This window comes from Chanodichthys erythropterus, chromosome 7 (genome assembly GCF_024489055.1).
Source record: "Chanodichthys erythropterus isolate Z2021 chromosome 7, ASM2448905v1, whole genome shotgun sequence".
Taxonomy (NCBI): Eukaryota; Metazoa; Chordata; class Actinopteri; order Cypriniformes; family Xenocyprididae; genus Chanodichthys; species Chanodichthys erythropterus.
In genome coordinates, this window is record NC_090227.1 from 36,902,064 (window position 1) to 36,927,879 (window position 25,816).

Sequence of the window (25,816 nt, forward strand, 5' to 3'; positions counted from 1 at the left end):
CTTTTATGTAAAATATCTTACTCAGGACAGTACTAAATAAAAAATAACATGCATTTTTTATTATCCCTCTTATTTTCTTAAAATAATTCTAATTTTCACAGATTCTGCAAGGGGTTCACATACTTTTTCATGCCACTGTAAGCCCTTCTAATGTATGTTCCAGCGAGCATATCTGTGTTTTATAGTAGCCAAGTTGGAGGCATTTTAATCCATGCTATAACACACTAGTTATTTTTAGAGGCTTTCTTGAAGCTGTAATATAATGTGCAGTCTCCCGTGCCACTGCGCCTCTCTCTTGGAATGAGCAGTGCCCCCTGAAGGGGAGTCGTTGGAGGTGTGTGCGCCCATCCACCTGAGGAGACGGGGTGTCAGGCTGTGGAGAGGGGGACGTGGGACGTCCTGTTGCCCGCTCTATCTTTGTCTGCACACGTGGGGTTGAGAACAGAAAGAATATCATCTCTTCTCCACTAGCATGTGGCCTGTTTCCGCACCACTGCGTTCAAAGCTGCGCAGGTGATGCTGAGCTATGGAAATGACAGGAAAAATGAAAATAGGGCACCTGTGTAAATCGTCTAGGCTTTAGAAACAACAGGCCGGAGGGGTGAATCTCAACTATGCGGTTGTAAAGACCAGTTTCATGCTTTTTTTTGTACTCTCTCACAATGTTTAATTACCATACATGTTGCGCGACGTCTATAAAACAGCGTGTAACCCTCAAGGGTTAACGAACACATATCTGTCTTTCTCTCGCTCTATGGGTGTATGTATATCTGTAGGCTGTGGTAATAAGGTAACAGAGTCAGACATTGACAGATGCTTGCCTCTAAGAAGAGCATAATTAGAGGAGACCGTGCTTTCTTCTACGTTTCCTCATCCAATCCATGTCATCGTAGTCATGTCAGCCATTTAATTTATAATGTAGGCCTGTATACTTGGAATGTAGTACACAAAGTAGCCAGTGGAGAGAGGATACTATTTACTTTACAAACATATATTTAAAATACATTACAATACATTATTCATAGAGTCAGTGGAGTCTCTGTCCTGTAGCTTTTACACTTTACGCAACTTATAATGCATTTGTGGTGCTGCGGTTTCTTTGTCCAGGTCTGTAGGTTGCACAGGCAGCGCCTGTTCCCGGAACACACTCCCACCCCAGTGCTGGAAATCCCAGAGGTCACCACCCCGACCTGCGCACAGCAGAGCGCATATACACGCTCCCTCTCGCAAAACACAGCTTTCATCTGTGGAGAGTGGGAAATATGTGTGTGGGTGCATGTGTTTTAGTTTGAATATCCTCTGCTTTGTGCATGTGTGTGTGTATATTATATATATATATATATATATATATATATATATATATATATATATATATATATATATATATATTCAGTATATGCACAAAACTTTTCTATATTGTATAATAGTTTATTCTTTGTTATGCAGAGAAACTCTGATTGGACCTCTGAAGGAGGGAAGTTAAGTTTAACATAAGTGCACCTGTAAAGTCCCCAGCTGAGTGATTCGACTTGTAACTTTGAATGGCTTGGGATGTTCAAAATCACATAGCGTGCAACAGCAAGTGGAAAAGCAAAACTCGCTGCAAAAATAACTGACTTCATAAGTATTTCTGTCTTGTTTAAACACCATTAAAACAAGATACTTGATATCATGATTAAGATAAATATATCATGATTTAAGTTATTAAATTTGGTAAAATTTTATTTTACAGTGCCTTATTAAACGTTACTTAAACTATGAATAATTACAAGCAACTAATCCCTAAACCAATCCTTAACTCTATGCTATTCATTAATATTACTCAATCCTTATATACTTAAATCCTTGTGTAATTACACTATAACGAGGACATCTTAAGTAAAGTTTAACTTTTGTAAATTAAATGCAAATAAATTAATAAATTAAATCAAACTTCTTAAACAGTGACCTTTTTTTTGGGGTTGGGCAGTGTGTGTACATAATATATATTCAGACACCTTGAAAAATTCATTATTACAGTTACAGTACATGTACATTTATACATTAAATTATATTTAATAATAATAATTCATATTATATATATAAATAAATATTTAACATCTAAATATATTTGTGTTAAATATATACATGCATGTGTGTGTGTGTATTTATACACAATATTTAAACACAAACTTTTATTTTGGATTAATCGTGATTTATTGTTTGACAGCACTAATATATATATATATATATATATATATATATATATATATATATATATATATATATATTATTAGACAAGAAAAAAGTGGCTACTCTGATTCTTATTGCATATATTATATATATATATATATTATATATATATATATATATATATTTAGACAAGAAAAAAGTGGCTACTCTGATTCTTATTGCATAAATCACACTGTAAGTGTTCCTTTGAATTTTTCATGCGTGTCCACCCAAGGCACTGTTTTTAAACACTACAAGTCTCATTAGGAGCATCTGCATATGCATTTGAGAAAAAAAAAGAAAAAAAAAAAAAATCTCCCAAAAGCATGCAGCCATGCTCTCCTAACCAGACAGACCGCTTACATACTTGAATATTTTTTATTGCTTGTTTATGCAACAGTAATGAGCCTAGAAACAGCTTTAAAGTCCAACAAGTAGAGTAAGTCCAAGAAGGAGGGCCGTGTCAGATAAAATCTTTATAAAATATCACTTTTTAGATGTGGCTTGCACTTACTGAGAAAGATGAATGTGGCATACATCAGTGGAGACTGCAGAGGGGTCACACAGAGTTCTCTGCTGCATGTCTCACTTTGGCCTGTAGATGGAGCTACAGCACTGTCGAAACATGCATGCACACAGGTATTAGTAGAGAGCAGGCCGATGACAATTCTGATGGTAAGCATTAAGCAAAGTAATTTCTTACAGCGCATTACACAGAGCAAACAGACTCCAAAAAGTTTCCACCACAGGCTAAATGAGCATTACCCAGCCAGGCATTAACTGGCCAAATTTGCTGCTTCTGAACTCTGTAGTTTCAAGCATTTTCAATAAAGATGAAAGGGATCGAAGGGTGAGGAAAAAAAGAGATCATTTACACTTGAAAGCTGATTTGGAGCTTTGCTGTCATTAGAGTCTTTTAAGTATTTAAGTAGAATTAATATTTTAACATATGAGCTTGCTTCATCTGTCAGTAGTCTGGACTAGAAAGGAAAACCTGCACGTGTGTTTGTGTGTGTGAGTGTGTTTAAGATTTTTATTTTTTTTTTTCCTTTTTGACACTGCCAGGTAGCAAGCGGTTTCGACATCATTTGACAGGCTGTGAAATGCTGATTGCTTCACATCACAGACTGTAAAGATGGCATCTGATGAATGTTTGATGCCGTGCAGCTGTAAACACAGTTGGCAGCTGTGACGGAGCGTTCTCTCTCTCTCTCTCTCTCTCTCATTCTCTCTCTTCCTGTTTCTGTCTAGCAGAATGGCCAGCGCCAGATGATAGCAGGACAGGGTCTACGCAGGTTCCTGGGTCCTGAGGGAACGCTATAAAGTGGCGGGCACGGTCTAAGCTATTAACTGGCTTACTGAGACAGCCAGGATTAGACTGATTATCAGCATTTCCACGACCTGATTCGTTATTCCAGCTAACTCGTGTAATGTCCTCAGGAAAACGCAATGATCTGATATTGAGGGGTTTTCCTGCGTGGCATCTCATGTCTGTGTTAGGGCTGCCAATTTAATGTTAATTCAGTACAGTTAATTACTTTAAAAAAATATGCACTTAGACAAAATTAATACTTATAAATTCCCCAACAAGGAATTTTCCTTCCAAGGTTTTCACAAGGTCACAGACAGCGCAGTCCCAACGGAATAAACACGTTCTTGAGACATGTTTTTGAAGTTAAACTTTTTTTTTAAACTTAACACAGTGTCTTAAAAACATGGCGCGGGACACTACAAAGCAGAAAAACGTATTGGATGGAATGCAGTCAGCCTCGCTGTGGGCAAAACACAAATATTGTCTTCTAAAGCTAAATTGTTATGTCTATACAGTGATTTACTTGGTTCAATTATTTACTGCCAATCTTTAAAGCAATATAAACCCAAACAAGGTGGTTAGTACTCTCTTGACCTGACCTATATTTGTACACAGAATGCCACATGACCAATCAGAATTCTATAGCAATCAGTATTCTAGGGAGCAGACAAAAAAAAAAAAAAAAAAGGTTTTGATTTTTAAGCTTTTTATAGAGTCATGGAAGAAATATTACAGGTAGTTGCTTCTGTGACTTGGGTGTAAACATTAAACAATAAATTGAAGAGAACTTTTGCAAATGACATGCAACAATAAGATATTAATATTAATAACATATAATATCGATAACACTTTAGTTTAGGGTCCAGTTCTCACTATTAACTATAGTAGTTGCTTATTAGCATGCATATTACTAGGATATTGGCTGTTTATTAGTACTTATAAAGCACATATTAATGCCTTATTCTGCATGACCATATTCTACATCCCTTTCTGAAACTGAACTACGTTACTAACTATTAATAAGCAGTGATTAGGAGTTTATTGAGGCAAATGTCGTGGTTAATAGTTAGTTAACATTGACCTAATCTAAAGTTTGACCCTAATATCTATTTTAATGATACTAAAATTCATCATTTATTCACCTCATGTCATTCCAAACCCTTCTTTCTTCTGTGGAACATAAAAGAAGATATTTTGAAGAATGTTGGTTCTTTTATGTTCCACCGTAAAGACAAAGAGGTTTGGAACAACATTAGGGCGAGTAAACAATGACAGAATTATCATTTTCGGCTGAGTTGGTCTTTAAAGGGTTAGTTCACCAGAAAATGAAAATTCTGTCATTAAGTCCTCACCCTCAAGTCGTGAACAGCGTCGGCCTGACCCAGCGTTCGGACGTAGAACCTGAATAGTCATTATTAGTTTTTGATTTGTTTTTGCGCACAAAAAGTATTCTTTTAAAGTATAATTTGATTATTTAACGAACACGTCACGCACTTCATTCACTTAAATGTTTTAATCGATTGACAGTCCTAGTCTTTGTGTTAGATCTTTGTCTGTCTAGGTTTCCTTTGTCCCTCACCTCTGTTTCACTTCACTCCGAAAGTTTCCCCGGACAGCTACATTGAAACGAACGTGCGCATATGTGTGTGTGGGACCCGCTGAGTGCCTCATGGGCTTTAAGAAACTGTCAAGGAGTTTGTGCTGCGAGTATGACAGGAGGGCGAACCCTTGATAGTGATATATGTGCACGGGCTCTTCCTGAAACTCTGGAGGAAGGGATTAATAATTAAGGAGCTGTATTTGAGCGGCCGCTAACAGTGCAGTGATGGCTGGAGATTTGACAGTGTCAGTGTTGTTATTGAGATGTGTATGCTCCGTGTCATCGTACCGCTCCTGGGGCTCAACGCCGAGTCTGCCTTGACCCCGCGCACATCCCTCTTATCCTTCACGCTGACAGCTCCTCTCTTCACTCCGTCTGTCCGCTTATTCTTTTTACATACGAGTGTACATTTTTACGATCGCTCCATTTAAATGTGCGCATGTTTGCATATTCATTATTTGCTTTGCATAATTTGTATATATTTTTAATATTCTCCTTCCGTCTGTGCACAAACATGCTTTAGCATAAACAGCTTGCATTCCGCTCTCATTTTTTTTGCCTATTACTGCCGCCGAACAAACATGCTCCGTCTTTAACCCTGATGCACATGTCTGTGTGCGTTTGCGTGTCGTAATGACCAGCGCTAACACGCTCGCCACCTCCACAGTCACAGAGGACAACTCTCCCCGGGCGCCCGTGTCCGTAGCCTGGTCGGCTGGCTGTGACGTATATGCGCGTTTGAGCTTCCGTGAGCTGAGCTGACACTCGGGGTGCCGTCTGCCCCAGGGGAGAAGGCTCGCATGGCAGATCTGTCACCCGTGAGGTCGCTGAATGTTAACGCTCCCAACACGGATTAAACACTGGTGGCCGGTGCGGCGGGGTGGGGTCGGTATGCCAGCCGCTGACAGGCACCACAGGGCTCTGTACACTGGCCTCGACACCGGCGGTGACAGAGAGACTTTATCTCTCCCTCTCTCGCTCTCTTTCCCTCTGGGCGCACAGTCCACTCCACCGCTCCACTGATAAGGACACAAGCCGCAGTCCGGTCGGCTGTTGCTGAGAATCACAAACACGTATCGTACACTCGCAGCCTGCAGTGCGGTTGTAGGATCACGTTTCAACACAGATTAAATGTAGCTGTTGCATATCATTCATTTCAATATGGGAATAATTAGATTTACAAGGAATTATAAATAGAATATAATTGTCTTAATTTCAGAATTATTTTTAATATTTTATAATAAATTGTTAATGTTATCCACATAAAGTTATTATGTTGAAATAATTTAATTAAAACATTCATCACTGTATTTCATTTACATTCTAACAGATTAAATGTTTTAATTGAATTAATTAGCCACCAAATATTCTCTAATATTATAATAAAACTTATAAAAAACTTTATAAAAAACATTTAAAATGTGTGTGTATTAATATATAAATTAAAACTTTAAAAAATATATATTTCCCTGTTTTTAAAACTGTTTTTGATTATTATTATTTTTATATTTTTATTTTATTTTATTTTTTGTCTAGTGTCTGGCCTGCACGGATGGGCATATTGGTGAAAAACAGAGATATTATTTAATATAGATATATTATTGTATAAATAGAATCAAATTTGATCTCGAATGAATGAATGAATGAACTAATCTTATTCAAATATGTTCAGTGGCCAAATTCTTCATACACATTCACATAAGCAATCTTTGATCATATTCCAAATTACAAAATCATTATAATGCAACTAAAGATAAATGATGAGAAACACAAACCATTAGTTTACCCCCCGAAACTTTTGTTCATTTGTCACATGACAGACACAATGAACGAATCGTACAGTTTTGAATCCTGAAAGTATCCCATCTTTAGGTGGACATATTGGTGAATAAGAGAGATATTGTTAAATATAGATATATTATTATAGAAATATTTAAACCTGATCATTTACACTGTTTTGAATCCTGAAAGTGTCCAATTTGACCACAGCTCAACATGTCTTGATATGCATTTACAGTATCTGCACACAAGACACAAGCTTTTCCATGCCTCTCAAGCTCTCTTTTGTATCAGTTGCTTTCTGCCACTTTGATTTAGTGCAAATGTTGTCATTTTTCTGTATTTTAATCAAGGCACCAATGTAGGTTACTCATATCGCCCTCCATTTCACCTTGGAAAAAAGCCAGAGAAAGAGGGAAAAGTGTGGCAACGCTGTAAGGATCCTCTCTTCACATTAAAGTTGCCCGGTTTCATCGTCTCTCTCAAACACACGCATACGCATTAAGCCTGCAGCCAATAGTCAGCCTTGTTAGATTTGCACAGATACGTTCATGTAATCTGGCATCCGTCCACAGCCCTTCGTCTGACCCTCATAAGGCACGGCTGCCGTTGTTTGCGTCTCGCTGCTGCGGAAGATAAATGCATGAGAGGGACTCAAACTTCCCCTCATGGTTTAGTTAGTGCTCACTTGCTCTGAGAGGACACACACACATAATAGTTTTCCCCATCAAAATGTACAAATCTGAAATGTAGTTACCCATGTAAAGTGCTTCTTCAAAATTTGTTCAGTGTTCATTGATGAGATTGGTTAAAATCGTATTCATTTGCTTCAAATCTAAAATCAAGCCCCCTGAGACTCGTTTAGTTGTGTAATAGCTCAAAACAGTTTTGCATTTTTCATTTATTCATCTTGCAGCAGTCGAATATGTCCAGTGTTATCTTACTAATTCTCCCCACATAGCTGTCCAGTTCTGAAATATTTATGGACTCACCACTGCTTCGGATTCAAACACCAACTTTACAGGACATGATCCTTGCTCAGTTTGTCTTTCTGTGTTTATTAACACACTGAATGGATTTATATTGCTCTTATGAAAATGCTTTTAGCGAAACTAATCTCCCTTTATAAATTCTGGGTTGTTTTAGCGAGTCAGTGTTGTGTCCTTTTAGTATATATGAGGTAGTGTAGTTGATATATAGTGGGGTCCAAATGTCTGAGACCATGAAAATACCTGGAATTCAAAATTTAGGGTCAATAAGAAATTTTTATTGAGCAAGGATGCATTATATCGATCAAAAGTGACAGTGAAGACAAGGGGGAAAAATGGTTACACTTTATTTTAAGGTGATGTAGTTACATTGTAATGACTAATATTAATTAATATACTTACTATAGAGTTACGGTTAGTTACTTGTAATTATGCATAATTCACTGTTATTACTATAGTAAGTACATGTAGTAACGTATAACTACGTCACCTTAAAATAAAGTGTTACCAAAAAATTCTATTTAAAATAAATGATATTCTTTTGAACTTTAAATTCATTAAAACATCTATGACAAACTTTCCAGCATTAATAATAATAATACATGTTTCTTGAGCAGCAAATCAACATATTGTAATTATTTCTGAAGGGTCATGTGACACTGAGTAATGATTCTGAAAATTCAGCTTTTCCATAACAGCAACACATTTTAAATTATATTAAACTAGAAAACAGCTATTTTTAAATTCTAATAATATTTCACAATATTACTATTTTAACTGTATTTTTGATCAATACGGTGACCAAAATACAGTGAGCATAAGAAACTTCTTTCAAAAACATGTTTAAAATCCTACCGACCCCCAAATTCTGAACAGCAGTCCATATAAAATAAACAAAATAATTTTTAAAAATGGGACATTGATCACAAGAACTCGTACAAATGTACTTTATACATAGGTCAGATGTTTTTCCATTGAAGAACAAGATGCTTTTTGGATCATTCTCAGATGATGCTGGAGAATATGATCATCAGGTCTGACACAAACTTGTGGAGTTCATACAGATTGAGTGCAGCTGTCATTAAAGCAAAAGGTGGAAAAACCTAAATTATGCTAATGAAATAATCTAAAATGAAAAAAAAAAACCAAACAAAAAAAAACATTTAAAGTAGACAAAACTGTTGCACCCTACTGTAAAGTATGTATACATGATTTTTTTTTTTTTTCTTTTCTACATGTTCTGACTAAGAAATTCAGATGGATGGAGGTTATTGTACTCCCACAGTGATGCGTGTTTACATTTAGCAGTAGCCGTGGAGTGTTTTTTCCCAGCCCTCTACACCACTTGTGTTTAGTCTGTCAGTAAGTAGTCTGATTTGGTAGCCTCTCTCCACCCCTTTGCCGTTTAATCAATTTGCAGGATTGTATAAACTCTTAGTGAGGGCGTCTTTGTCCTTTTGTTCCTGCCGTGGCTCTCCTCTCCCCCTCCCTAGAGAGCGTGGGTGGCGTACTGCTGCCAGCCGGGCTTCGGCTCCAGGACTTATTTTATTCACACTTTTAATCGCTGAGTGCTTTATTATTAGGTATAGGAATTCCTCTGAACAGGAGATCGTCTAGAGAGGCCTCAGAAATACATTTAGTGCAATCATATTAGCTGCACGCTAAAACAAATCTGTCAGGCGGTTCTTAACCCCCTGCTAGGCCGGCCTTATGGTGATCTTTGTTGGTGTCTGAGGAGAGGGCATCTCCATCACCTACAGCAATCCACAACAACACACTCCTAGTAGCAGTGTTGGGGAAAGTAAATTTTAAAAGTAATGCATTACAATATTGTGTTACTCCCTAAAAAGTTACTAATTGTGTTACTTAGTTACTTATGCGTTACTTTGTCTCATGTGGGCTGGGCTGTTTGTTTAACAACAACAACAACAAAAAGTTATATTTTTGGTAAATGTAAAGCACTTTCACACCAAAAGTGAAATGAATAAGCCTCAGGCTGAAGGAAATGTAAATTCCTACCTGTACAGTAGAGGGCGCAGCTCAAACAAGCCTGTGCTGCTACTCTGGAATACAGTAGAATAGGATACAGGAGAAGAAGTGCTCACATTTAGTCTAGAGCTAGTCTAGAACAACCATCATGTTCACATGGTGCAGTCAACACCTGGGGGACAGGAGAGCTTGTACTTGTGTTACTTATTCGAAAAAGTAACTCAGATATTTTGTTGTAAATTCAAAAGTAATGTATTACTTTATTAGTTACTTGGAAAAAAAGTAATCTGATTTAGTGTTGTCATGATACCAAAATTTTTACTTCGATACGATACCCAACTTAAATATCACGATACCGATACTTAAATGATAATATGGCAAAAACCTAAAACAGCAGGAAAAGTAAATAAATAACATATAACAGAACTTCTTTCTTCACCAGTGTGTAGGCTGATAATTCTGGATGCAATGAAGTTAGAGTTAGACTTAATATAATTTTTAATGTTTATTGTTTTCATGCTCAATAAAATTGTAAATTATTTGCTGTTATGCTTTTTTTTTATACATTTAGGTGTTTTTGACAGTAAGATTACTGTAAAAATTATATTATTGTAAATAATTAGAGCAAAGTTATTAAAGCATAAATTAGTTTAAAATAACTGTAGGCTATATACCCTTCACATATTTATGTATTTTTAAATTAATTTTATTTTTGCAACCAGATATCACTTAAACTTAGACTCAATAATACACCTCAGGTCTGCTTGCACGAGTAAAATAAATAAATAACACTCATTTAATGTTTTCTGAGCATAAACATAATGCTGGTATCACATTCACTAACCTGCCGCTCTTTAAATTCTTTGTTCAAATCGGGATATTTGACGGCAAGATGCTTTAGACTCCCTTCGATTGCGCTATTTTGTAACATCTTTTGCAGACGGGCTTTGTGGTGTCCGTGGGCTTGATCTGTCTGTCGGCAATGTAAGTAAAATAATACCATATTTCGCTTCGTGCATCTGCTTTCACAACAATTTGTAGACGGTCTACAAGAGACCCTGTATTTGCAACCATACCTCTCGTTTCGTCACCATAAAAGCCGTTGCACAGTTGAGAGGAATAAACACGCACTCATTAGGAAATATAGCTGGCACTCAAAGTACCAGTACTAATAAAATTAAGAACCGGACCGTTTTTAAAAGCAGGGTATCGCGATACCTTAGTACCGGTATATCGTGCAACACTCATCTGATTACGTAACTTGCGTTACGATAAGTCCAAATCATCTTTAGACGCTCAACGTTTTTCAATCTAAATGATTTTTAAGTTCATACTGCAGCAGAATGTGTGCTAAATATGGTGTATATACAATTTTAAACTGATAACTGCAATATATTAGCCTGATGAGGTCATACTCAATTCTAGTTCGAATATGAGTCTGATACTGCTCCATTGGGCTTTGATTATGGGGGCGTATTTCAACCGATCCAGGAAAGACCTCAATTGGATAGACCTACAACCAATCAGAGCTACAGAGTAAGTGATGTATGTTGAGCAACGCATAGTTGTCAACAGAACTCAACTGCACACATGCTGGAACTAATAGAAGATGAGCGTAAACAATCTTTGCCGGTGTTGTAAAAAGAATAAGTATACACGGAGTACTTGCCAATTAATGCGCTGTCGATATCTTCTATAACGGACGCGATGGCGGAATCTACACATCTCAGTTCTTCAACAACAGCCATCATTGTTGTAAACTAATTCAACCCAAGCGCTCTTTGATGACGTGGCTGATTACGTTTCTGGTGATAATCTGTCAATCATCACCCTGACAAATGTGATTGGTCCAAACAGTTTCTGTTCGGGCATAATTGCTCCTCTACGGATCAAGTCCAGACCGAACTCCCCGACCTCAAAATGTTGTGGGCGGGGCTACGTTCGGCTGGCATCCAGGCTAGCAATATATAACCATATTGACTTAAATTTCCAGGGCTAACACCTGCATTTTGAGAGCGAGTTTGAGAAATGTGTTCTGTGTGAATGGAAACAGTGCTGGACAACAATGCAAATAGCCTCTCTGCATTGCTTGTATACATGTTTGTTTTATGTGTGTGTGTGTGTGTGTATTGTTTTTTTTTTTTTGTAGGTGGGGTTGTAATAACTTGCAGAGTGGGAGATGAGCTGTGTGTCATCAGTAGGTTTTTGACTGTGTGTGGTCAGGGCTCAAACCAAAGACTGGGCTCATTGTTGCCAGTTCGCAATATGAAAAAACAAGCAACTGGGTCTGACAAAACAAACCCAACATATCTCACTTTCCTCATCAAATAAGCCTAAACAAGCACATGATTGCATTCTGGAAATAAGACCAAAAACCTGTCCAAAAATTGCCCACATTTATACATGAACAGAGCAGTAATATGCATATGGACATGGCAACACTGGCTTTGGTATATTTGTTAAAATAAATAAAAAATAAATAACACTAAACAACACAACTGGCTTTAAGACTTTCCGGTCTTAAAGAAGTCGGCATCTTTCATATTTATTTTCATCACTGTCACTATGGCTACAGGTGTTATTCATGGCTGTCATAAGAATAGAAAAGGCTTGACTTCAGTTGTTCCTAGTAGTTTCAGCTAAATTTAATCCCTGCTTTTAATGGCTCTTTTAGTGTGGCCTGTTAATACATGTGCTCTTTGTGGCCCTCGTGTGGAGGGCACAGGTTTTATTCAAGCCATGTCATGTTCTCTGTAAAAAGTAGTCGCCTATGCAGCTTTGTAGCTTATACATGTGACTGTAAATTCTGTTTGCACTTAATGTACTTAAAGGGATAGTTCACCAAAAAAAATGAAAATTACCCCATGATTTACTAATCCTCTAGCCATCCAAGGTGTATGTGACTATCTTCTTCCAGACAAATACATTCAGAGATATTTTAAAAAAAATATCCTGGCTCTTCCAAGCTAGTGAATGGTGCTCCTGATTTTGAAGCCAAAAAAAGTGCATCCATCCATTGTAAAAGTAGCCTACTCCACATGGCTCCGGGGGTTAATAAATGCCTTCTGAAGCGAAAATTCTAATTTTAGACTTCTAATTTGTGACCGGTGTTTTGTTTTGCTCTATCCTCTGCGCTTCCGCATTCGTCATTACGTCATGCGTCGGGTCAGAGTTTACTCTTTCGCCACAAATCAATGCGCACGGCCGTCTGCTGGAAGCTAGTTATTATAGTTAATTATGTTTTAAATATGGATTTTTTTTTTTTTTTTTTTTTTACACAAACCCATCATTTCAGAAGGCCTTTATAAAACCCCCGAAGCCGCGTTGAACACTTTTACGATGGATGAATGCACTTTTTTCGCTTTAAAATTGCGCCCCCCCTATTCGCTGCCATTATAGAGCTTGAAAGAGCCACAATATTTTTTCAATATATCTCCGATTGTGTTCGTCTGAAAGAAGATTGTCATATACACCTAGGATGGCTTGAGGGTGAGTAAATCATGGGATAATTTTCATTTTTGGGTGAACTTTCCCTTTAACGAGCAGTAAAACATCACTGTGTCTGAAGGGAAAATCAGTATACAGCTGGATTTCTTCTTCAATATAAATTGACTGTCAGGTTTTACCTCGTCCTCCCTTTCTTTTAATCACTGCGCTAATAAAACACAAACCACTTAGTGGAGAATTAGTGGAGTGTGTTTAGCAGGAGCAGTGCAGTATTTGAGTAGCATGCTAACTCTGCTTATTAACTCGCGGCTCTCGGACACTGCCTTCGCACCGAAATCGGAGAGACTTTTCCAAATGTTCACTGTTCTGTTTTTATTAGCACTGGGGGAAATGCGTGTAAATCCAGCATTCTTCCACATTCACACTGTTGAAATGAAGAAATTTATGACAGGTTTTGTTTATCCAGTCATTTAGATGCTACATTTAGACACAAGACATTTTACTGTATTTCTGTGTGCTTTTATCTTGTCCACCAAGCCTGTGAGCAGTTGAGCGGAAATTTGCATTAGTGGACGATTATGAATACCTGTGACAGATTCTCTCTCTAAACTCGCAGGCTGCAAATGAATGGTCTCCCACTGTTGACTCGCATGGGAAGACAGGGACCAGGCAATTAGACTTTAGTAGTTAATGTAGAAGCTTCTGCAGGCAGGGCAAGCGGGTTCAACATTCCTGCTGGGCTGTCGCCAGGTTTTTTCCATCTCGACTCTCTCACTTTCTCTCTTTCTACCTCGACTTCTTTGGAAGGTATCACTTATGACAGCTAACCTGTTGATAAGCCCTTAGAGTTTATCTGAAGGCGGGCCCCTCCGCGTGGGGTCCCACAAGTGGAAGCGACTACAGCAGGACGCCGCTCGTATTCAACCTTCATGAGCTATAATACAGTTTTCAGTTTGAATCTGTGCGCTAGCACAGATTGAATAAGGAGTTAAAGAGATTCAGCCATTTCCTTTTGATATTATAGTGTGACTAAATTTGTAATGAATTATTAAAGAAAGACCCAGATGTGTGCACTGTTGTTGTTGTGCCTGCGGGGGTTGTTGTCCAAGTGCTCTGTGCATTAAGCACGATTCTCATATCCCTGGTGGCTGTGTGTGTGTGTGTGTGTTTGTGTGTGCAGGCATGTGCGAAAGTGAACCTAGCATAGGACTGGCAGTAGGTAGACTGCCCCCAGAGCACGATGTCTGGCCACTGGCTGATATGACAGGAACATGCTGGTACTGTACTAGATTTAAAGTAAGGCCTAGAGGCCCCGTCTAACTTAAGTCAAACATATTGTTTCTAACAAGCCTCCAGCTTGCAATGAAAACGCAACACTTTTTGTTCTGTGTAGGTGCAACCGTACAAGCTCATTCTTGTGACCTTCAGATAAAATGGGAATAATACAGCACAGTGTAAGAATTCAGTGTATTCATTTAAAATTATGTTAGACAGATGTCATGTGCATTGTTTCAACATTTTATTGTGGAAATACCCTGATGTAGTGCAATTATTATTTATATTTGATATATATATATATATATATATAAATTCTGAGCCCCTAGAGTTTTATTTATTTTTATTAAATATTCTGGTAACACTTTACAATAAGGTTTAATTTATTAACTGCTTTAATAAAGGTTTAATTTATTAACTTTAGTTAACTGCATTAGTTAACATGAACTAACAATGAGAAATAATTTTAAAGCATTTATTAATCTTAGTCAGTGATAATTTGAATATTTACTAATACATTAAAACAATCAAAAGTTGTCTATGTTAATATTATTTAATGAACTTGAGCAAACATGAACTGACAATGAATAGTTGTACTTTTATTATCCAACATTGACAAAGACTAAAGGGTTAGTTAACCCAAAAATGAAAATCCTGTCATTAATTACTCACCCTCATATCGTTCCAAACCTGAAAGACCTTTGTTCAACTTTGGAACACAAATTAAGATATTTTTGATGAAATCTGAGAGCTGTCGGACCCCTCCATAGACAGCAATTTAATTACCACTTTCAAGGCCAAGAAAGGTAGTAAAGAGATCGTTAAAATAGTCCATGTGAGTACAGTGGTTCAACCTTAACTTTATGAAGCAACAAAAATACTTTTTGTGCGCAAAAACAAAACAAAAATAACGACTTTATTCAACAATTTCTCCCCTTCCCTGTCATTCTCCTAACGCTGTTTACATTGTAAACACAGTGCAGTGCTTCCAGGTTCTACATCAGAACGCCGACTCAATGTTCAAAACAAAATCACATTTTTTTCAAAGACTACAACATGCATAAGTAAAGCTTCTATTGCTTGTTTCTGCTTTTTTTTCCCCCTGTGTTTTGATCCAGAGATTCTGTACTCATTTAAAAGATGTAATATCACCCCCTACTATATAACAGTGAATTCATGGATTGCCAGAAAATTCTGGCAATGGTGGTTTCTTATTGTGTTCACAGAATAGTTGTACAGTATACTGTACATTAGTGATAGACCAATGTATTGAATTTTAAATATTTGTATTGCATATTTCCCATTGTATAATGCACATTTTCTTTGTTTTAGTTGTTTTTTTTTTTTCTTTTCATTAAAACAAAATAAATTATTCAGCATAACACAAAGTATGAAGGTGACAGCAAGGGTAAAAGTAAAAATAAACAGAATTGAGCATGTACAATTAAATACTCAGTATCAGCCGATATAGTATGTATGTCAACTATTACAATACAAATAAATTATAAATGTTTCTGATAAATATTATGGCACCAATACACTGTGCACCCTAGTTTTCTTTGAACCAATGTTTCAATTATTTGTCGCCGTACATTGATGAACTTAGCTGACATAAATGCTCAAGTGTAGACATTATGTTACAGATAGGTTGAATTGTACTGCGCACAGTGCATTTTTATAATAATGTTCCCTGCGAATGTCTCGTTTTACAGTCATCCCTGTGCGTCATCTTATTATTTCTCAGGCTCATTAAGTTGCCGCTAGCTGGGTTTAAATTCAGCCGTCCAATTAGCGGCGTGCCGCACGGTGCTGTGGGTGCTGTGCACCTATTTCTCTTATGGAATTCTGAAGGATTATTCATCTTATTTCTACCAGGGGTCTTGAGTGTTCGCAGTGTCTCTCTGCAGTGGTAAAACTCTACCACCAGCTCTTCTGCAGCAGTATATGCATACTATAGGTCAGGCAGCACAAATGCATTGCAGTCAGGAAGCATTTGAAATGCAGTACATCAGAGCAAGTGTGAAGGACCCGCTCCCGTCAAATGCTCTGTTTTGTCACATCCGAATTACACACCACCAGAACAGTGTTAATCAATTGCAAATGGGTTTTTGAAATATTCAAATCTCCTATACTGCAGCACACGGGCACCTTTATGAGGTGCTGGAAGGGATGCTTGGACTTTGCAGTACAGTTTTCTTGTTATGACAAGGTTTAGAGTCTCTGTGTCAAGTCTTTCTATTTAATAAGAGTTTAATTTCAATCTAATATTAGAGGAAATGCATATGTGTGTGTATGTGTGGGCAGCATTGCCAACTGTGCTGTCTGTGATTCTCATACCCTGTTTGATACCATCTCTCTCTTTCTCTGTCTTTCTTAGATATTTGTGTTGACAGTGTGGCTTTGGGAGCTGTTCATGTTGCCTCTTTTCCTCCTTCTGCTCATTGGCTGGAACTACTTCCACATCACACCAGGCATGGCCAGCTACAGTCAGGACTTGGTGAGTGCTGCGATGTCGCCCACTCAGCTGCACAGAAAATGGTCCCTAATAAGTCAGAGTCAGTGCTGGTGACTCACAGGATTTAGAAATGACAAGCATCAGTTTTAAACCTCACAGATTCTATTGAAGACTGATTAGAAATATTAATAGACATTCTGTCTACAGATAACTGATGTCATATACAGTACTTGTTTGGAGGTTAGGAAACATTAAATTTGTTTAATGTTTTTGAAAGAAGTCTCTTGTGCTTACCAAGGCTGCATTTATTTAATCAAAAAATAAAGTAAAAACGATAATATTCTGAAATATTATTATAATTTAAAATAATTGTTTTCTATTTTAATTAATTGAAATTATAAAAATAAATAAATGAATAGAAAATTGGAAATCACAATTTCCACAAAAATATTAAGCAGCACAACTGTTTTCAACATTGATAATATTAAATAAATGTTTCTTTAGCACCAAATCAGCATATTAGAATGATTTCTGAAGGATCATGTGACATTGAAGACTGGAGTAATGATGCGGAAACTTCAGCTTACTCAGCACAAGAATAAATTACATTTTAAAATATATTCAAATAGAAAACAGTTATTTTGATTTGTATTATAAAACGGTTAGTTCCTGTCCTTGATTCTGATTGGTCAATATATGTGTTTTATTCAACATACACAACACCCTTAGCAACCACTCTTAGCAATGTAAACTGTATGTTCTCAATTGATATTGTTCATTGAAGCTTACTGTATTATGTAGTAGAGTATCGTGAAAAAGAGATTGAGTGAGCGAGTTTATTACCTGCATTTAGATTTAGCATTAGTTGTATAATTAAAAAATCAGTTTAAATGTCCAATGTATTATCTTGTCCTTTTAACAGTTAAGGGGTTTTCCCATGACTGACAGCGCTAGTCAAAGCATTTGTCAGTTGTGTCTTGTTCCGTGTTCACAACTATTCAGTCTTTTCAATGTAAAAGTCTTTGCTACTGACTGACACACTCATAAAGACAGTCTTTGCCGGCATCTAATGGCGTAATAATGTAACTTCTGTTGCTTTTCACAGTCAGGGACTATTTTTTTCTGGCGGAAGGAAAGCTTTAGTGAAAGTTTACTTCATGAAAGTTGCATTGATACATATTTTTGGCTTTAATATTTGTATTGTGTGGTAACTGTTTTAAAAAAAACAATAAGGTACTCGAGGCTAGTGTTGTATTGTGAATAAATCACGGCTGAAGAGCTTGTTAGGCACGACGCAAAGCATTTATTTAATCAAAAATACAGGAAAAAACAGTAATATTGTGAAACAGTATGTGCCTAACAACACCCTTAGGCCGTGACTTATTCACGATACAGCACAGCCTCTTGTACCTTATCGCTTACATAATATTTCACAATATTGCTATTTTTCCTGTATTTCTCATTAAATAAATGCAGCTTAGGTGAGCATAAGAGACTTGAAACCCAATATACAGTTTATATATTATACCATTATCCAAATGTTGCTATAGACCACTCAGAATTAAGTATTCCAGACAGCGATTGCATAACTTACAGCACATTATACACCTTACAAGACTGAAATCAGTCTTTTCACAGCATCTCTAAAGACATTAATTGATCAGTCCTTCCTAATTAGATCCATGTTGTCTATAAATTCAACATTCACAAAGGTTAAGATGTCTGAATGCTCCTATAGCCCTTGGTCATGAGTTTTAACGTAGCAGTCACACTTTGAGTGACCTTCATCTCCAGTGGTTGTGTAAACCACATTTGAGTCTTTACCCAGAGTCTATCAGCTCTTTGTGCACCACCAGCCCATCTCAGTGCCGTGTCTCAGGCTCGAGGCGGGGCTGTGCTCTCTGGCAGTGTTAAAGCCTGCGTCACCTCGCATTCACCCCTCGGCCTAACAGAAAAGAGTGCCACATTTACATTCAGTAGCCGGAAAGGGTCAGGGATGACTTAAGAGCGATCTAGGCAGCCGAACGGCCAAGATTAAATGCATTCCTTTTGGTTTCAGGTGCATGTGTGAGTGTTTGTACGTGTTTGTTGTGAAGAAATGAGATTGCTTGGTTGTGACATCGCTCTTGTGAGGAAGGCCTCTCTCATTCACCTCCTCCTTTTGTGCGAGGTCACCCGAGAGGCAGTTGCTACGGCAACAAGGCCTCTCCCAATGGGGGTGTATATACAAGCGAAGGTTTCATTACGAGGTGTTTGTTAAGAAAATGCTCCATTGCCCACGTGTGTCTCAATCTCATCCGCTCTCTGTCTCTTTCTTCTTCTTCTTTTGCAGGAGAACATGTCCGTGGCCGAGGACGAGGACGAAGATGAAAAGGTATTTCACCGGTGTCATGCGTGGATTTTGATTAACCGCTGACTTTTATAGAGCCTCTCAGAGCTGTCCTTGGGGTGCTGCATAGATGGACTGTACGCTGTACCTATAATACAGCATTTAACTCAGCACTGCAACTTAAATACGTTCAAAATGAGGACAGACGATTCAGCAAGCACATTTTCCCTCCAGTACTTTCACACCAGTCCTCTGGGAATCCTCGCTCATACAACAAATGGATTTGGTTGCTTTGCTGTGGTCCTTTGAAACGCAGAAATAAGCACAGAACGGCATCATTAATTGAAGTTTGCCTTCCGCTGGGGAATAGAGGCATTGTAAGGATTCTTAGGCAGGCATGGCTAAATAGGGAGGCTGGACTGCAACTGAACTCCCCCTTTTAGCATTTTATTTTTTATGCTTAAGATGAATCATTAGACTAATTACAAATTCTCCCAAATCTGCTTAGATCCAATTATTCCTAAAATATTCAGTCATTAGAAAAAAGAAACAGTACAAACATCCTTTAAAAAAACACACACACACATTTAAGCTGCTATGGTTTCATTGTTTGATGCATGTTGATGATAACCAGTCATATTGGTCAAAATCTGAATGCTGAGTGCTGAATAAATTCATAATGAAGCAGGGCAGGCTCATAATCATTTTAGGCCACGCTGTCTGTTCCGGAGAAGAATGGGTTAACAGGAAGATAATGCATTATTGCTTTCTGACTTGGATGTGCGGAAGTGCGCAGCTCTAAGCCTCCGAGCGCTGACCCTTGCGCTGTACGGCTAGGGCCTAGGATTCATATTCATAATGTGCTCAATATATTCTGCTATGATGACCGCAGGCTAGCTTCATCTGTTGAGAGGAACCCCTCTGTTAAAAACAGCTCCCTCTTCCAAATCCTATCCAAGCCAAGCAGATAATTCACGGATGAAACGCATGATATGTGTGTGCAAGCACATTAGCTTACACCCAGCAGCTAAACAATTGTAATATATCTTGGAGGGAGAAATGAGTTTGTGATAAAAAAAACCCAAAAAACTACATATAAGTCTTATAAATATTTGGAAGACTGGAAATGTGAGCTTTTAAATTAAGCTAATGTCATAAAAAAATCTGTTACTTTCATTTAAACCATTTTATTTGTATAATTAACTTGAATTTTAGCAGTAAAATTGGACCAGTGCATTTATTTATTTTTTTATTATTTAATTATAATTACAAGTATTAGAATTCATACTATTTTTCTAGTGAGATATATAGGGTGTTTTTACACCCTTTCACGGCTTGTGTAAATGAAATATCTCCTTTCATTTATTTAATTACCCAAATGTCCATGTTTATTTTAAGTTGTCAGCTCTAATTTAAGGTGGCTTGTTTCAAAGTCCTGTTATGTTTTCACTTTGGCTTCGGTATCGCGCAGGCTGATCAAACAGTGTAGCGTTACACTTCCTATCAAAGTCATCGCAGCTAATGTTTTGGGGTTGGAAAATGATCGCTGTTAAATTTGATCACTTCAAAGGTGCCGTTTTTTCCTACTCTTTGGTTAACATGGGGATAAAGGCTGTCCCCTCTGAGGAGGTTACGATTACCGCCTGTTTTCAGTGTGTTTTCCCCTGGAGGAAGAGAATATGTAAACCTGCAGCTGGGCAGCACGGATTTGTTGGAATGAAGCTTAAGAAAGTTGATGCGAGAAGCCGCGATACTGCAGAAATAATAACAGATCTCCTCTACAAGCTCAAATTTGTCCTGGGGGGGAGAGAGAAATTTACAAATCATGTGCAGTGATGTAACTTCCCTTCGGCTTTTGGTATCAATTGTGTTGAGCACACAGACACTGGTTTAATCGCATCAGAAAACGAGAGGACAGAAGAGAAAACAACCCCCTGGATGTGTGTCCCAAATGACCCCGGGCACAGGTCACCCAAGAGTACCACGCTTTGGCTAGACAGGCAAAGAGCTGACCCCATTCTCCACCGTACCCCAGGGTATCATTGGTGGTCTTATAACCCTCACGCCCTCTCCCCCTCACATCTAACGTATCACCTTCAGCACATTCCACAAGGACAGAGTGTTGATGTCATAATCATTGTGTATTCCAGAGTGCACAATCCTGTGACATATCCATTAGGGAGCGCTGGGTGTTTTGTGCTTGTTTGTACGGCGGTTGCCGGCTTTAACAAACCCATTTGCAACACATTTTGCCAATAACGCAGGTGTTTTATTTAGGTGCGTTCCTCTGGTTATTCCGTTGTGGAATAAGTGAGTCGCAAATATTTGCACCAGCTTTGAATGAATATTCAAATTTGACGCCATTTACCCAATTACGGGAATGTTAAATGAACCCTGGCTTGCAGTTTTTTGATTGTGCCGAGCATCCCTGTGAAACTGCATTTTCTGTTTGCCTTTGTGCAATCTGTTCCCTATTAAGCCAACATAAAAGTTATGTGACAATTTCATCTGAATTGAGAATATGATCTGACACAGGTTTTCTAATCAGTAGACATGTAGCTCGGATAGTTTATTTCTGCAAAAAAATTTGTTTCCACCTCAGAGGCGGAAAAAAGGATGTCTGACTTCAAGGGGGTTCAGGAAGATGAATCGCAATAGTCCAGAGAACTTGTATATCACGTCTCTATGAATGATTACACTGTCATCTTTTGGTCTCCAATAATTTGAATATTTCATGTTTGTAATTTTAAAGGGTTAGTTCAACCAAAAATGAAAATCACCCCATGATTTACTCACCCTTAAGCCATCCTAGGTGTATATGACTATCTTCTTTCAGACGAACACAATCAAAGACATATTTAAAAATATCCTGGCTCTTCCGAGATTTAAAATGGTTGAAAGAGGGGCGTGATTTTGAAGCCTCAAAAAATCCATACATCTATCATAAAAATAATCCATACAGTTCCAGGGGATTAATAAAGGCTCTCTGAAGCAAGCGATGGGTTTTTGTAAGAAAAATACCCATATTTAAAACTTTATAAACTAAAATAACTAGTTTCCGACAGATGACCATACTGCGCAAGTCTACTTGCGCCGCAAGAGTAAACCCTGAAGCGATGTATGACACAGGAGGAGTAGTGGAAGCTTAGACGCCTCTCACGGTTTAAACAAATAGGGATGGGTAGGGGTGTCGCAATATACCGGTATTGACGATAAGCGTGATATTCAAAGCATGAAATATCGATATGGTGTTAATTTTATGGTGTGACAATTATACCAGTTTTGGCGATAACCACGATATTTAAAATGAATAGGAGGCTTATGATATCATGACATATAAATATTCCAGTGCCAGTACCTGATTGAGTTCTCAGGTGGCGGTATTGCACCTTAACGCTGACGCCTGTCAAACAAGAAGACGCAGCACGCAGCTATTCCGAGCGGGAGAGTGAGAGGCTCTGTTCACACACCCGAAAAAAGACAGCCCAATCCGCAGGATTTGCCTAGCTACAGTCAGTGCGAAGGGTGGCAACACCATCAACCTCTTACCCACCTCTGTGTCCATCACCCTGCAGATTACTCCATTTTACAGAGAGTAAGTTGCGATTATTTTACTAGGAATGGGAATGGGAAATGTTATATCAACCTGTTAACAGCGATTTTCTGTGTTCACGTATTTAAATAGAGGGTGATTGTTTTAAGTACCGCGTTTTCTTTATTCGTCTTATGTGCGTGACAAATTTTTAGGATTGCGAATACGAAAAAACGCATGTAAAAATTTCGGTCTCAGTGTGCAAAGGCCTTTTCTCAGCGTGATGTAGTTATTTGCCCTCAAAATTCAAGATACAAGGGCATTTTTTGCCCCGACAATTTTTTGTCATTATATCATATGTAGTTGCTTTACAATATCACACAAGCAAAAGTGCCGTTTTCCCCAAATCAGCACAAATCAATGTTCCTTCAACTTGTTAAATGAACAGTGTGAGTTACATTTTAGACACAGTATTGTTAATATTGTTTGTTTTGTTCTTTATTTTCCCAACGAAAATTTCAAAATTATGAACAGCAGAACAAAGCCCCATGCAACAGAAATGTTTTTGTTATACTGACTGAATCCGCGTTTAGAACGAATGAATCCAAGCTTCGTTCCTGAATCAGTCATTTGAACAAATCGTTTGACTCACTCACTCATTAAGACAGTGACTTGCTGCCACCTACTGGCAGTTTAGTTTAGTTTCATATTTAAGGGACATTAAAAAGTTAAAATTAGAAAAATGTATTTAAATATTAAATTAAATTTATGTAGACAAATTGTAAATGCCTGTGTAAATATATGTCACTTCTCATTCTGTGTCACCTCTGTATTACAAAGATGGATTTTGTTGATAATGATTTCATTTGATTGGAAACAGCCATAATTTATAGGCTACTATGCTAGTATTAATTTTTATTTCTTCAGGTCTTAAAAAAAACTTAAATTTGACTTTAAAAAATGTGCAGCAACCCTGAAAGAGAAAAATAATAAATAATAATAAATAAATAAACAAAGTAAAAATTATTTAGAATGATACATTTTTCCCCCCGAGGATTCTATAAATATCGCTATATATCGATACCGTGATATTTTTTGGCCACAATAACCGTGGTGTGAAAAATCCAATATCGTGACAGCCCTGGGGCTGAGCAACAAACTCGAGCTCGAAATCCTCCGACATTTCTCTTTAAAATATCTATTTTAAGGTTTCTAATTCATGACCAGTGTTTTGTTTTGCTCATCCTCTGTGCTTCTACATTCATCATTAAGTAATGTGTCGGGTCAGGGGTTACTCTGCCACCGCAAATCGATATGTACAGTCGACTGCCGAAAGCTAGTTATTATAGTTAATAAAGTTTTAAATATGGTATTTCTCTTACAAAAACCCATCGCTTCACTTCAGAAAGCATTTAATAACCCCCTGGAGCCATATGGATTATTTTTATGATGGATAGATGTATTTTTTGGGCTTCAAAATCACACCTCCCATTCACTACCATTATAAAGCGTGGAAGAGCCAGGCTATTTTTAAATATATCTCCAATTGTGTTCATCTGAAAGAACATAGTCAGTGACACCTAGGATGGCTTGAGGGTGAGTAAATCATGAAATAATTTCTCATTTTCGGGTGAACTAACCCTTTATGACCTTACAGCCATATCAAAGCAATCTGTAACAAACGTTACCCCGCATGTACAGTGATCCCAAAAAGGTTTTGGACACTTAAACATGTCACTAGATAACAACATATCAAAGCAAGTGACATCTGCAACACAAAACAAAAGAACTAAAATGGCTCTTAGACCTGAAGTTACTTTTCTAAGCCATTTTTTTTTTTAACAATTAGTCTCAAATTCTGCTCAGGTGTCTTTGTAGGGTAACCATAGGTGGAGTTCATCACATTAACTACTGTATTGGCATGATTCACACTTTATTTTTGAACAGCATTGAACAGATGATCTTGCAGTTTACAACACTTTAGATTAGGTGGCTTGCATTGGGAAAAGACTGAAAAAAGAGAGCATTTTATACTTCTACTCTGTTCTGCCAAAAAGCTTCATCAGAAAACAAAATGCCAATATTATTATTTTAAAAAGATTAAAATTATTCAGATTTGTTAATGTTAAAATAGAAAAAAAGAAAACGAAACATAATGAGCTGTAGAAAGAACCAGAAAAAAAACTACTTTTTTTTCTGAGCAGTTTTTAATAACCTTGCAAACCTAGAAAACGTCTTTTTGTTTTGCTTGAAAAGAGACTGTGATCTATTTCTTTTAAATAAATGCCACTTGATTTGATATTTTGTTTTATAATATGTGACTTGAGTGTTCAAATATTTTTTGGGAGCACTGTAAGTTCATTTTTCTTGCGGTTGTTCTAGAGACACGCTGTTCATTAAGCAAAGAAACACTAAAGACATTTGAGCTGATATCAAACACAGTTGATACACTAAAAGAATACATCATCTTCTGCACTTTATCCTCCTTTGACACTTTCCTCACAAAACAGGGATTTTAAATGACTCCTAACAGGAGGCATGTTGATTTTCTCTTGATTGATATCCTAGTCTCTATGCTAGGACATGCTGTGTGTCGCTGGAGTAGACGGGTTGTGCTGAGTGGAGGCACGACTGGCTTCCTATGGTTTCCTGTGTCTGGGGCCGAATGGAGAGTGACAGTGGGGAGTCTGGGCTGAGCTTTCCCACCGGGGCCGCTGTCTGGGGGACGGTCGCTTACACAAACATATACAGCGCTCGATCACACGTTTGTCTTTCTCACCACCCCCCATGCTATCCATCATTACTCCTGTCATTATTCCATCCTTTTGATGTGAGGGCTTCTCGTTTCTCTCTCTTTCTTTCTTCTCTTCCCCCTTTGGAGAACTATACTCATGGGCT

General features: G+C 37.6%; 1 protein-coding gene across 1 annotated transcript in view; it reads left to right on the plus strand.

Moving 5' to 3' along the window:
- The window catches only part of mctp2a (multiple C2 domains, transmembrane 2a), a 58,469-nt gene that overhangs the window by 25,381 nt on the left and 7,272 nt on the right, over positions 1–25,816 (plus strand). Inside the window, exons 17-18 of the mRNA XM_067389333.1 lie at positions 16,980–17,099; positions 19,390–19,431. Coding sequence (XP_067245434.1) covers positions 16,980–17,099; positions 19,390–19,431 — 162 coding nt within the window. The remainder of the gene's footprint in view (positions 1–16,979; positions 17,100–19,389; positions 19,432–25,816) is intronic.